The sequence below is a fragment of the Poecile atricapillus genome, chromosome Z (genome assembly GCF_030490865.1).
Source record: "Poecile atricapillus isolate bPoeAtr1 chromosome Z, bPoeAtr1.hap1, whole genome shotgun sequence".
Taxonomy (NCBI): domain Eukaryota; kingdom Metazoa; phylum Chordata; class Aves; order Passeriformes; family Paridae; genus Poecile; species Poecile atricapillus.
Window position 1 is genome coordinate 7,433,304 of NC_081289.1, and position 13,323 is coordinate 7,446,626.

General features: G+C 43.1%; 1 protein-coding gene across 1 annotated transcript in view; it reads left to right on the plus strand.

Moving 5' to 3' along the window:
* The window catches only part of LOC131573740 (endosome/lysosome-associated apoptosis and autophagy regulator family member 2-like), a 92,578-nt gene that overhangs the window by 43,248 nt on the left and 36,007 nt on the right, over positions 1 to 13,323 (plus strand). The window contains exon 2 of the mRNA XM_058827965.1: positions 4,093 to 4,213. Within this exon, the coding sequence (XP_058683948.1) occupies positions 4,093 to 4,213 (121 nt within the window). The remainder of the gene's footprint in view (positions 1 to 4,092; positions 4,214 to 13,323) is intronic.

Below are 13,323 nucleotides of genomic sequence, written 5' to 3' on the forward strand. Positions count from 1 at the left end.
ACTTTCCAGTGGAAACTTCCTCTTTGGGTCTGGAATTCAAACTGATTTTGCTAAACCCTAGGAATTATGATCAGTAAAATAGGAAATGCTATAAGAAATTATAGCTGAACTGGGGGAGGGACATATTTAGAATATGAAGGCCGTGTGCAGGAAAGTAATAAAACAGAGTCAGAATTACAGTTAAAATTAAAACAGGCCTCTGGCCAAATATAAAGATAGTGTATGAGTGGATGATAGTGGGAAAAAACATTGAAAGCAAAGCCAGAGTAGCAGCTGGCAACAGATAACATCTGGCAATGGGTTTGCCATGAAACTCACTTCAGAGAACTGGTGGGTGAAGAAATTTTTCTGTCATGGGGTTGGAAGTAGACAATTTTTAATGTTCCTTCCAATATAAGCCATTCTATGATTCTATGGGGAAATCCCAATATAATGGCATTTTTCCACAAGAAACAAAAGTGTTGTAAGTGTCCCGTGGTGCTGAGGTGGCTTCATAGTCGGCCTTCTATATTTGGAGGTTGACATTCCTGAGGCAGATTAGAAGTGCTGAGCCCAGTAAGCAGCATTAATGGGCAATTTCCAGAGCCTGCCAACATTGTGTGTGATGGAAGGTGTGGGTGCTGCAGCCAAGGTGTGCTCCCAGCTCTTAGGGATGGACCTGAGCTGCGCTGGGGGCTGAGGACATCACCATGGCTGCTAAACCAGTTTGAGGTGCTGGATCATGTAGCTGAACCACCAGTTCCTGCAGTTACATTCACACACCATAAGTAGCCACACTGGTTAGTTTAAAGCTGAAGTTGTGAGCTGCTGGTGCCGTGTCTGTGATGCAGAACAGATGTTCTGGTCACAAAATTCTGCCAATAAAAGATGGACACAACTGGGCCCTCAGTGTTTGTTTCATAGAATCATTGAATCAGAGAATGGTTTGTGTTGGGAAGGGACCTTAAAGATCTCATGCCAAACCCTGTGCCACGGGCAGGGATATCTTCCACTATCCCAGGTTGCTTAAAGCCCCATCCAACCTCACCTCAAACACTTCCATGGATGAGGTATCTACAGTTTCTCTGGGCAATTTCTTTTTGGCAGATTCTTTGCAAGAGGGTTGGAACTGGACGATCTTTAATGCTCCAATTTAAATCATTCTGGGATTCAGTGGTTCTTTGATTCTAAGAGAGTAGCACTGGTAGCTGGCAGAGGTTTTTGGAGCTGTGTGTATGTATACAACCAAAGCCAAAAGTTGATTTGAAGAGTCCTCAATACAGTCATTTATCAGATAACTAGCCATGTTCATAGAGGTGTTTTCAGATATAAAACTGAGTTGAAAGTCGGATAGAAAACAAACAAACAAAAACCTCACCCCAACCATTCTTGCACAAGGGAACTGAGCATAGTACAGGGAAAAGTAATGGGAAGAGACCACTCAGAACTCTTGTTCTGCTGTACAAACTTTTCAATTTTGTGACTCCTCTGTGGACACAGCTGCACACAGGGATGGGGTGATCAGAGGGAATGATGTGTTGGGTCCATCTCTCCAGAAACCTCACCTGACTGGTTAAAGCTGGAGAAGTTTCTGCTGGAGGGATGGAAACTTGGCTCATCTGCCTGAACATGGAAGGAGAGCAGAAGCCTTTTATTCTTTACAATTCTTGTTAGTGTCCTGAATTTTGAATCCCTGTTGATAATTGACAGTTATTCAGCCATTAGAGGGGAAGTTTCTGCACTGCATGATGCATTCCTCACAGCTGCCCCACTTTTGGGACCCACTTTGGCTGCAGAGGGATTGGATTGCTGGCTCAACATCACTAAAGTATGCTTTGAGAGGGTGACTATGAGAGCAACCTGGATTGCCAACACCGAACTGCTCTCTGTAATTTTTTTAATCTGATATTAAATAGAAAATGGATCTGAAAGTAAGTCAGAGTCAGAGCACTTCAATATCCTTTTCTTTGCTTCACTCCACTCTTGCATATTTAATTTAATAGATAATTTTTTTTCTTATGTTATATGAACTAGGAGATTAATCTATTACATTTGTGTATTATGGTTGCCTTATAGGCAGATTTCATACTGAGATGATTCAGGACTGTTTTCTTAAAGCATTCCTGAAAGATTGCATAATGAGATGAAAGGGGAAAATACATATTACAATTAAGTATATTTGTAGAGTTGGCAGTGTGTTGTATCATATTTCACGCGCTGATCTGAGTTTGGCTTTTTTGAGACAAAACTGTGCTGCAAGTTAGGTTTCTAAACCATTTATTGAGCAACAGAGATAATTATTGAGCCATGAAAATATTAATTCCAGAGAAATCAGATTATTATTTGCACCTGGATGCAAAATAGAAAAGGCTATAATGATGTCTAGGTAGAACTTTATTAATATTTGAATATCTCTGGAGAGCTATGGTAACAGTAGGAGAAGCATTAAACTCAGTATTGTGTTTTTCTGCAGGTAAATGAGGAGAATTGCAAGTCTTCTCCATGCGAGTCAGCTGAACATTTGCAGGAGTTAACTAATCTATATCAGAGCCAGCATGGATCAGCTCTTACCCACCTGATCCCCCTTCTTTCTGCTCCATCATGTACAGTGGCAGTTGCAAGAACAGGAGAAGATTTCCCCAAAATAACCCCTGTGTGCACAGAGTAGCTCCTCCTGGGGCAGTGGAATTAGGGCCTGACGTCTGCAGTCGCGGCAGGAAGGCAGATTTCTGCTGCCTCTTGGGTGGGCTTTGCTCTAGTGACAGTGACACAGCCACTGCCTTCCCTCCCTGTTTCGTGGCCAGTCCTGCCTGGAGACAGATAAATTGAAAGGGGCCAATCAGACTTTATGGATCACCACACCAGGCTGCCCCAAAGCTCCTTAAACATCGAGCCTGTGGCTAATTTTGCTCGGTACCATGCTCTTTGGTGGTATTTTTATGGGCCAGGAAGGGATGTGCAGTGCTGGAGGTGAGGTTCCCCTGAGGAAATGGAGAAGAGTCCACCCAGATTAAGTGGCTAGTATCCCTCTGTAGCCAGTGGGGAGAAAAGAAGTGTTTCTAGGATGTGTTATCTCTTTGCCTCCTCTGCAATAGGTGTCTAAAATAGCCCATGCCCAATGTTTTACCTTGATTAACTGCAGAGGGGGCTGGAGGTGGCTTTGGAACCATCTTTTATGGAATCATCTTATGCAGCTTGCCAGGGCATGTAATATGAACATGGGTCTGTTCCCTCTGAAGAAAGTTATTCACCATTTCTGCCAGCTCCACCCAGACTGGTTGAAAAATGAGATGTTGCTGAGGTTTATTTTAATCATAAACTTCTGGGCTATGAATTTGAAAACAGAGATATAAACACAAAACTAAAAATGTAATTAAATGTGAGTCTAGATTTTATGTGGGATCTGAATCAATACTATTAATAAGACAAATAGCTAGTATTTTTTCCTAGCCAATGCTAGGAAGTCTCTTACTCTTTTTCACTGAGTCTGCCAGGGCTTATCTCAGCCACAGAGACCGTGGGACTGGTCTCCCCTCACACCATCATTCTGCCTTGAGGTACTTCTCAGAGCTGACCTTGGATGATATTTTCAGAGGTATCCCAATACCAGATTTGTCTGCCCAAATTTTCCTGGGATTCCTCTGAAACTGACAAAAGAGGGGAAGGCACTTGCAGAAGGAATCATTCCATCCACCTTACACATCCAGTCTATCATGGGATGACTTGGGCTCCGAGGATGGCTTGCTCCATTGATCAAAGAGGAAGCCTTGTTGACTGCTGTAGATCAGATACTGTGATGGACAGAAAATTTTGATTAATCCTGCTCTAAGAGACTGAGAAAAAAAAATAAATCTGGTGGGATCTGCATCCTGTCTATCAAGTTCTTTTGCAAATCCCACCTTCTGCCCCAGCATTTGTGCTGCACGGCATCTGATGGGAGCTGTGCTTGCTCTCTGATGATACACAGCAATCATCAAAGCTGCACAGTATGTTCCACGCCAGCTACTTCCTCTCCGGTTTAATTACGACTGAGCTTGCTAATCCCAGTCTTGATTAATGAGTTTAATATGCAAATGTTGTGATGAAACTGAAATTCTTTGTAATTGCTTGCAGACAGATTACCACTTCGAGTACACGGAGTGCGACAGCAGTGGCTCCAGATGGAGGGTGGCTGTCCCGAATCCGTCAGTGGAGTGCTCTGGACTACCTGACCCCGTGAGAGGGAAGGAATGCAGTACGTTGCAACTTTTCATTTTACAGACTGTTACTGGCTTTTTGTGCTATTTACATTTGTAGGGCTTCCCAGGTCTATCACTAATGTCCTGAGTTTCCCTGAGTTCTCCTTCCCCTCCTTCCCAACTTTCTGTGGAGCAAGGATTGTCTTTGCAGTGTATCCGTGCAAGTCACTGTCTGCTACAGGTATCCCTTTTATGCTCATTCACAGATGAGGCACCTCTATGATAGTACCCCCTGAAGAGATGTGGTTGCTTGTCTTGAGCTGCCCTGCTCTCCAGTTCTGCAGCTCTCCAGTTCATTTTTAGCTGTATTGGCTAAAACAGCGACCAGCAGTGGTCAAACTATGTTTGCATAGTGTCCACATTCTCATTACTTTCATTATTTAGCTATTCATAAGCTGAATGCGTAAGGAATGGTAAATGTCTTATTTGCCTGAGTTATTTTTTATGATGAAGCTCCTGCATTTTATTTATTTATGCATTTATTTTTTAACAACTTGGAGTGTTTTCATATCGCTTGGTTCTGCGTTTATTTTTAATGTTGAAACACTTCTTTGCATCTGGGGATATAAATGAACTGCTGCTCTGCAAACACATCCTCACTGTTTTGTAGCTTCCCAGTCTGAATGCTCTTTCCCATCACTCTTCCTTGCTCTAGCAATTCTCTCCATAAAAAATCCTAGCATTAATTTATACCAGGGGGTATAAATTATTGTATCTGACAAACAGGATGAACAACGGCCACATCTTTTCAGTTCTATTGCAGCAGATGTCAGATTTACTCGCTTCTGACTCTCCTCCTCTAAAGGTTTATTTTCATTTCTCTGTGTTCCAGTGTGAGGTACATAAATGTTTTCTGTAGCATTGTTGATCACTGGAAGGTTTCTGACTGCTTGCAAACATCATTTGCGAATGTGTCATTCCTGGTATTTGGATTTAGTTTCCAAGGTTTTAAATGTGGAATCTCTGTATATCCCTAGGATGTGCTTTTTCAATTACAGAAATACAGGCCTGAGAAGCACCTCAGGTAATCCCATAATTCATCCTCCAGCCCAAATAGCTGTAGTGGAAATGACTGTCATTCATGGCTGATGTTTGGCTGGACTGTTTTCAGGCACCTCTTGTGATGTAGAGCCCAGAAGCTCTCCAGACATTTGCTCATATATTTAGTTCTTTTCATTTTCCCTCCTGTTGAAGATTTTTCTGCTGTTGAATCTCCCTTCTTATACTTCAAGCCCATCACTTTTTGCTGCCTGCACTATAAAGGAGCAGATAGTTTTATTTCTTCTGCTGCACAACCACTTTTGGTGTACCCTGGAGGACATACGTATAACTCATTTTTTCTGATGTACATTATTTCTTAAGTCTTGTGATAAATGGCTTAAGTCCAGCAGCATTACACTATCCTCAACTTTCTGCTACAGATTTTGACAAATGGTTCACTTCCCTCTTCATCTTCTATTGTTTGTGCCAGTTTCTGGTCTTAAATCAATTCCAATGAGAATTCAGCTGGTTTATAACAATAGATGAATCTGGCTTCTCAATATCTGGCCCCTGCTAGACAAGGTGAAAGCTTTTCCCAGTAGATGGGCTCGGATATTATACACCAAAATACAGGATTCTGTTAAATTCACTGGAAGACTCATCTCCTTCTTGTAGTGTTACTGTTAAATCCCATGGCAATTTAGCTGGTTTGAGAAGCAATCAGATATTTGACTTTTTTACTGGACCCCTCAGATCTCATCTCCCTGGGCTCTTGGAGTTCTTTTTTTTTTCTGTCTGTAGTAAATTAACTGGCTTCAGGGGCTGTCTGGCTATGTTCAGATGGCAAAAGTAATTTTAGGTTTTCTCATCTCTTAGTCTTTCACCTTTTGCTTAAAGAACAACCAATCTTTCAGCCTGAAAACATGAATCTGTCAACAGCAGTCAGGCACTGTAGGAATTTGTAGGGAACACCTTTCACATTCAGCTTGGTTAATGTACTGGTTTTTACTGTAAAATATTTTACCCAGTGTAGAGTTTGGCTGACAATCCATTCTCCAGTGGGTGGGATAAACTGGGAGAGGCAGCTTTTGAAAAATGGCTTCCCTACAAATCTCTAGAGTTTGCACGTGGGGGTCTGTTGTTGATGATGAGTTGTGTTGAAAATGCTGACTGATATCTCCTTCCTGTCTTGTCATATTCTCTAAGCTGGTGTCTTCTGTCTCATCTGACAATACAGCAGCTGTACCAAGGACATCTTACACTAAAAGCATGAATTTCTGCAGCCTAAGGAAAACAAAAGGTTCTGTATCTTCTGAGGCTTCTACAACTCGTGTTCTTAGTGGATTTGTGCTGCAGGCTTGGCCAGGCATTGCACACAACTCACATTAATGGCTTTTTGAGATGCCTTCCTTCTCTCTTAGGCCATTTTATCCCAAGGTCTATCAAGAAATGCCAGAACTCTGCCATCTCTGAGATGAGTCTTTCTGGACATTCTATGAATTTATTCAGATTCTCCTGCATCACAGGCCCTACCCTATGCCAGGACATACGAACTGGGGCTCGTTTTGGCATTTGGTAGACTCCTGCAGTCCCCTTGGGTCCCTCTTTGGTCCTTCAACCTGCAGAATCAGGGCCTCCAGTAAAATCACTCTGGGTAGGATAATTTCCAGCTTCCGATTTCCTCCTTCCAGAGGTCTTTTATCTTCAGAAGTTTTGTTCAGCATCTTTTAGTCCTGAGATACCTTGTGGCCAGCTATGTCTCTGCTTTTAAGAGAGGGTTGCACTTGTATAGCAATTGCAGTTGTAAAGCAGCATGAGCTCTTAGGGCTTTTTGTTTTTTTTGTCTCCTTGAGTTTTGTAGAGCCCTCAGTAGACACAATGGTATGGGGGAATTTGTATGAGAAAGTGAGTTTTTGGAACACATCTGCCATCACTGCTGACTTCACAATGTTTGCAGTTGTTTTCATCTACTCAGAAATGCTGCCACTTGATAATATTTGCCACTGATCTTTACTGCTCCCTGAAAAGAGAAGTGATGTGCAGGCTGTCATTAATTTTGAATCCTGAGAATACTGTGCCAACCTCTCCTTCTTCCAAATGCTCAGCAGTCTCTCTCTTTAAGTTGTGCCTGAACTAGAAATTTGAAAGACAGTATAACAATATGTTGAATGTCTCCTGCTCTGTAAATATGTCTAGACTGTGGCCTCCAGTGGAGTGGAAAGACACTCGAGATTGCTAAAAATGTGTTAGCTCAGGTGCTTCCCATATCTGGGACAACTGAACTGTGGCATCAGAGCTCAGTCAGTGTCTTGAGATGTGCTTGTTTTCAGGTTGCTGTGTTTTACTGCTTTTCATTTGAATGAAACCATTTAAAATTAGGTTGGAAATCTCTGTGCTCTGCTGCATTTTGAAACACACAGTGACCTGTAAATCACAGCTGACTGTGACCTGCTGAGCACAGCCTCAGCATTCCCTGCAGCTGCTGTAGGCTCTGAAACCTGCCAGGATTCTGCCCTGTTTTTGAGTCTTCAAAAACTTAATCAGCAAAGTTTACCTGCAGAGAAGACGGTGTCCTCTGAGAAGCAGTCATGGAGTGTATAGTAGAAAGGGCTGTCATATTTTGACTGCTTTATGACCTGGTTTCTAGAAGAAGGATTTTTATGCTTTTTTCTTTCCATGAGCACAGAGCAGCACAATGATCCACCTTCCCCTCCTGCTACCCTCCTGCCCTCCACATCTCTCCCATGTAGGTGGGAAGGAAGAAGGAGGCTCATGTGAGAGATTTTTGTGGTGCTGTAGGAGGTCCTGCTATGCAGTGACCCAGATATGTGAGGGAAGCTGCAGTAGCAGCTTTGCAGTTGCAGAGCATTGGGACAAGGTGCCCTGTTCTGTATTTCATTATTCTGTATTTCTCTATTTTTTTTCTGTTCTCCTTGCTCTGGGGGGCTGCAGTCCTCACCACCTTCAGACCCTGCAGCCTGTGTATTCCCATTCAGTGTGTTGGGGCACCTCAGTGGTCACCCCGTGGGGCTGGGACAGGCCATGGCATGGCCACACCAGACTGCTTGGACACCTCTCTCAGCTTTCTGTTCAGAGCTGAGTCACGTTTTTGATGCTGCCACGTCATTGTTGCAAGGGTTCCTGTGAAGAGATGTATTAAAAGTCCAAAAAGATTTTGGCTAGGGAAAAGGTAATATTTATTACTCCTAGAGCTACTCTGGCTCTCCTCTGCTTCCCATTTAAGATGTCCCCTCCAGTCATCTCCCCAGTACTGTTCTGGGGGTTGGGTACATACATGGAGGTGGGGGTGGCAGACAGAGAGCCTCCTTCAGCAGAATCCAGACCTCTGAATCACTCCTGACAGTTGGGAATGTGCTTTACTAATTTGATCTCCTTCATTTTTAATTACCACAGATCTCCCTCTTGATCCCTTCATGAGTCTGATAGCAGGAAGGGAGTTCAGCTGGTAAGGATCACTGCCATTAGGGCAGTTGCTTGGCTTTTTAAATGGAAAATATTGATGGCAGTCCAAGGGAGCAGTTTGCTTTAGGGCTAAGCCCTTGCCTGCACCCCCTTATGGCTGGCATCTCTGGGAGCCCTCTGATTTGGTGTGAGGCTGTAGGCAGTGTCTGATGGGGGCTTTTTGGGATTTGGCAGTGGAAGCAGTGCTTGGCATGGTGCTCCTGCTGACACTGCACTGCAGTCTGTTTCTGTGGCCACCATTTCTTCTGCCAGCCTGACCATATGCTGCATGTTTTACACTCCAGAATCTGAATTTGGAGCCTTCCCCTTCCCCTTCCCCTTCCCCTTCCCCTTCCCCTTCCCCTTCCCCTTCCCCTTCCCCTTCCCCTTCCCCTTCCCCTTCCCCTTCCCCTTCCCCTTCCCCTTCCCCTTCCCCTTCCCCTTCGCCTTCCCCTTCCCCTTCCCCTTCCCCTTCCCCTTCCCCTTCCCCTTCCCCTTCCCCCAGCCCAAATACCTGGTTCAGAGTGTGCCCTTGGGGTTCCCAGGTACACTGATATTCTCATCTCAGCAGAATTTTTGCCCAAAAAGACCTTAGAGGGTTTACATTTTGACCTCATGTTTTTAAAAAATATTAACTCTCTTACTCCACAGAATATTAGTTATTTTTCACTCTCCTAGGCAAGAATAGGTTGTACCTTATCTCATAAATATCTGCTCATTTTGTAGTGGTGTGTGCATAATAAAGAAATAATAGTGAAAATAATAGAGAATTTTTAAAGGATTGGATTTGCTGTGTTCAAGAGGAAAAAGTGCTGATAGGGTCATTATGATTGTCAGCATCAAAATGCCAGTTCTAATCAGGAAGATTTCTTAAGAAAAGAGAAGAACTTGAAGAACTAGAAGAACTTGATCAAATTGTTGGAACAGGATGCCCAGGAAGGTGGTGGAATCACCATCCTTGGAACTGTTGAAAAGCCATGTAGATGTGGCACTTGGGGACATGGTTTAGTGGTGGAGTTGACAGTGCTGGGTTAATGGTCAGACTTGATGCTTTTAGAGGTCTTTTCCAACCTTAATGATTCTGTGATTCTGTGGCTCTGCTTAGCAAAGTGCACCTTTACCTGCTGCCACTAAGGTGGGAGCAACTTCCTGGAAATCAGAAATGTGCTTCAGTTTTGAAGTGAGTTATGTGAGCCTGCACCAAATGACAAATGTGAAAAGCTCTGCTGACTTCAGAAAATAGACTGTCCTCAATTGCAATGGGCTTTACTGGAGTCTGAGAGCAAAATTTGACCTGATTTATTGCTACTGAGCTGTGCTTGTTGAGTGTATTCTAACTTGTGTAATCTGCTCCTAGGATACAACAGGGGGAGATAGGGATCTTCCTGCTAATTGCAGACTCAATTAGACAAAATGACCTTTTTAAGGCTGTACATTTTATAAGACTTTAGGGCAATTTAAGTGATCAGCAGGAGTTTTAACATTTTTCTTTCATAACAGAAAACTTAAATGAGTTTGAGTTTGATATTCTCTCGGTCTTTGGTAAGGCTGGATATCCCAAGCAGGTGAAAACTGCACCTGCTCCTAACTCCCCTGAGGTCAGTGGGCATCTGCAAATTTTGTGTGCACACATCTATTAATGCAGGGCTGCCAAGGAGCAAAGTTGTTCAGCTAGCAGGGGCATGCACAGCACAGTTTGAGAGTTGCTGCTAAAAGGCTGTGATTTAACATAGCACTCGAGCAGGTGTTTATTCCTGTTCCTCTTACATCCCTGCTAATTTGTATTCCTAACTCCAGTCAGATATGAGTCTTACTGATAGTATTAGGTTTCTCACCTGGGCTGAAGCTTGAGGCTGGACTTCATGGTATTTCCATGTGGATTGATACCCTGAGAGATACTCCAGTTTTACAAGTATTTTTCCCAGAATTTTTACTCTGTGCATGAGCAAGACACTGTCTTTGCAGAACAAGTCACACTGTTGGCTTTTTAAGCACAGATTCAAAACAAAATATGAAAATAGTTAAAAAGCTGAAGAGTTTGCACTGAACCCTCAGAATTTAGTTCTTACTTCTGGAGAAGGGTTACTGGGAACTGCATGTTGATGTGTGTACTAAGTTTATGAAAGGAAAGGTTTGCCTTAGTGGCTTTTGATGAATTCTTCACCTTGCTTGTATACACGATGTAATTAAAAAAAGTTAAAAAGAAATTCTTCTTTAGTTGCTAATTTCCCTTTCAATAGGGAAGCAGCTGGCAAGAGATTTGTTAAGGCTTGGTAGAGGGGTGAGAGGCAAGGACTGTGTGTGTGTGTGCAGAGAACATCAAATGACACTAGAACCACTTTGGTTGATGAACAATCAAAATATGCCTGATGGAGTCAGTAGGGGCTGGAGAGCTGCTCATTCACCTCCAGATCTGTTTCCTGCCATCTCCACTGGGATGACTATTGACACCCTGGTAGCAAATGTGCTTCCCAGCCTCTTGGTGATCACTGCTTTCCTGCTCTCTGCACCGCACTGCTGTGAATTGATTATTTTCATTCCAAACCCACACCTTTCAGTGTCCAAATGATGCAATAAAGTGATAATAAAAGTGTCCTATGTGCCACACCAGCTGGGGAAGAGCAGTGAACTGAAAAAAGCTTTGCTCTATTTCGTTATTTTTTGGATACAAGGAAAGATTATTTATTCCTATGAAATACAAAAGTCTTCCACCAAAAGTACTCTTGGAAGTGGAAGGTACTCTTTCCCAAGTTATATCAGGGTTCAGTATGATCACATTTCAAGCCTAAACAGCCTAGGCAGACTTTTTTTTCTTCTTTTTTTTTAATTAGGATTCAGTCTAGTTCCTGGTAACACATTGGGAAATAATGACTGAAGAAAACGAACATCAATTATTCACAGTCTATTGGAGAAGCCTCATATAAATTATTCACAGAAGACATTCTGAAGCTGGCGAGATTATAGGAAACATTAATAATAAAGCAATGATTTCTTCTCATCCTTTGTCTTCTTTTTTTACCTCCTCATTCTGTATTTTGGTTGGTCCTTGGCTCCATGTTGTGTGGACCCCGATGCCCCAGGGTATCACTGAAAAGCCTCCATGTGCTTGTCCTTGGCCACATCTTCCCCTCTAGGCCTGTGGCACGTGTCTGCTGAAAACAGCAGCTGTTCAGGGACACAGCTGCCTGATGCTGCCAACCACATATTTCCACCTCTGCCCATGGGAGGCTGAGACAATTCAGCCCTGACTCTGCCTACAGGACATGGCAGCATCTCACCTGAATCCCAGATGGTGGGGCTTTGGATGAACAACAGAGAAATGGAGAGGGGAGAGATGGAAAACCAGTGTTTGAGATTCTTTGCTTTGTATTTTCATTGCTTTGTGTAGAATTGCTCAGTTGCTATCCCCTTCTAATGTTGTTACAACCTGGTAAAATCCAGTCTTTTGTCTTTTTTGTTTTTTTTTTTTTTATCCTAATTATTGAGAGCCAGGGAGATACAGAAGAATACACATAAATGTGCACATGTTCAGTGGCAAAACAGAATAAACAGAAGATCTGAGATAGTTTTAGATATTGTTAAGTAAGAAATGTCTGGTGGAAAAAGTCTGCTGAGAAGAGTGGTGGAGGTAGAAGTAGTGGGTCCAAGTGGTGTGGGATGAGAAGCTGGATAAGGAAAGAGGTAGGACTGAGTGGCCAGGGCTGCAGAAGGGAGGAAAGCAGTTTAATACATTGTAGTTTGATGTTGGAGGATGCAGGGTATTGAGACAGCTTTGGTTAATCTTCTGGTGAAATCTCAAATATTGTGATCCCTCTCATGGTGTGGTAGTATCTGAAAGATTCTTGACATGAGAAAACACTCCAGAGGAAAGTTTCAGACCTCAGGAGAAGCTGAGTAGCCAAATACATGTGAGGATCTACTCTGTTTGTTCATGATAACCCTGTCCTGATCCCCAGCATCAGAGAGTTAAGCAATGTCAGAATGTTAAGGTCAGTTAGTGGAAGAGAAATGCGCCTACTAATATTGATCCTAGTCCACCAAAATCACCAGGAGGGCCACTGCTGTACTACAGGACAGAATGTGACCCTAGAGACTTGCAGTCAGAGGACAAATGAGACAAGCTTGTTTATGGTCTGTTTTGCCCTCTGGGGAGCTGTTTCCATGTCTGCAAAGTGATTGTAAAGTGCAATCAGACCTGCCAAGTGATGTATTGCAAGCACTCCTCTGAAGTGGTGACACCGTGGGCAGGATTCCTGCTTCGGGGTGCCCCAGTCCTCATAGTGTGTCCTAGGAGGGAGGTAGGACACCACTGATCTTAACTCATGGAGTTAAAGAGTAGGGGGCTTAATTAGATTTGCTAGTCTGACCTCGCAGACCATTAAAATACAGCCAGCTAGGCTGATGGTGGGGCTGATAATGGGTATTTGGCATGAGCTTTTCTTCCATATGGTATCCAGTTATGGCGCGAAACACTCGAGAGACAAAGGGTCCATCACATGCCATGACAGATTGTTTCAGCAGTCATTCCTCCTATTAAAAATCTGTGTGCTGTTTCCAATTTGAGTTTGTTTGGGTTCAGCTTCCAGAAGGTAGCTCTTCTTATGCATTTCTCTGGTTGATTAAAGAGTGCAGCACGATCTTGTGTTTTCTCCCCCTGGAGATG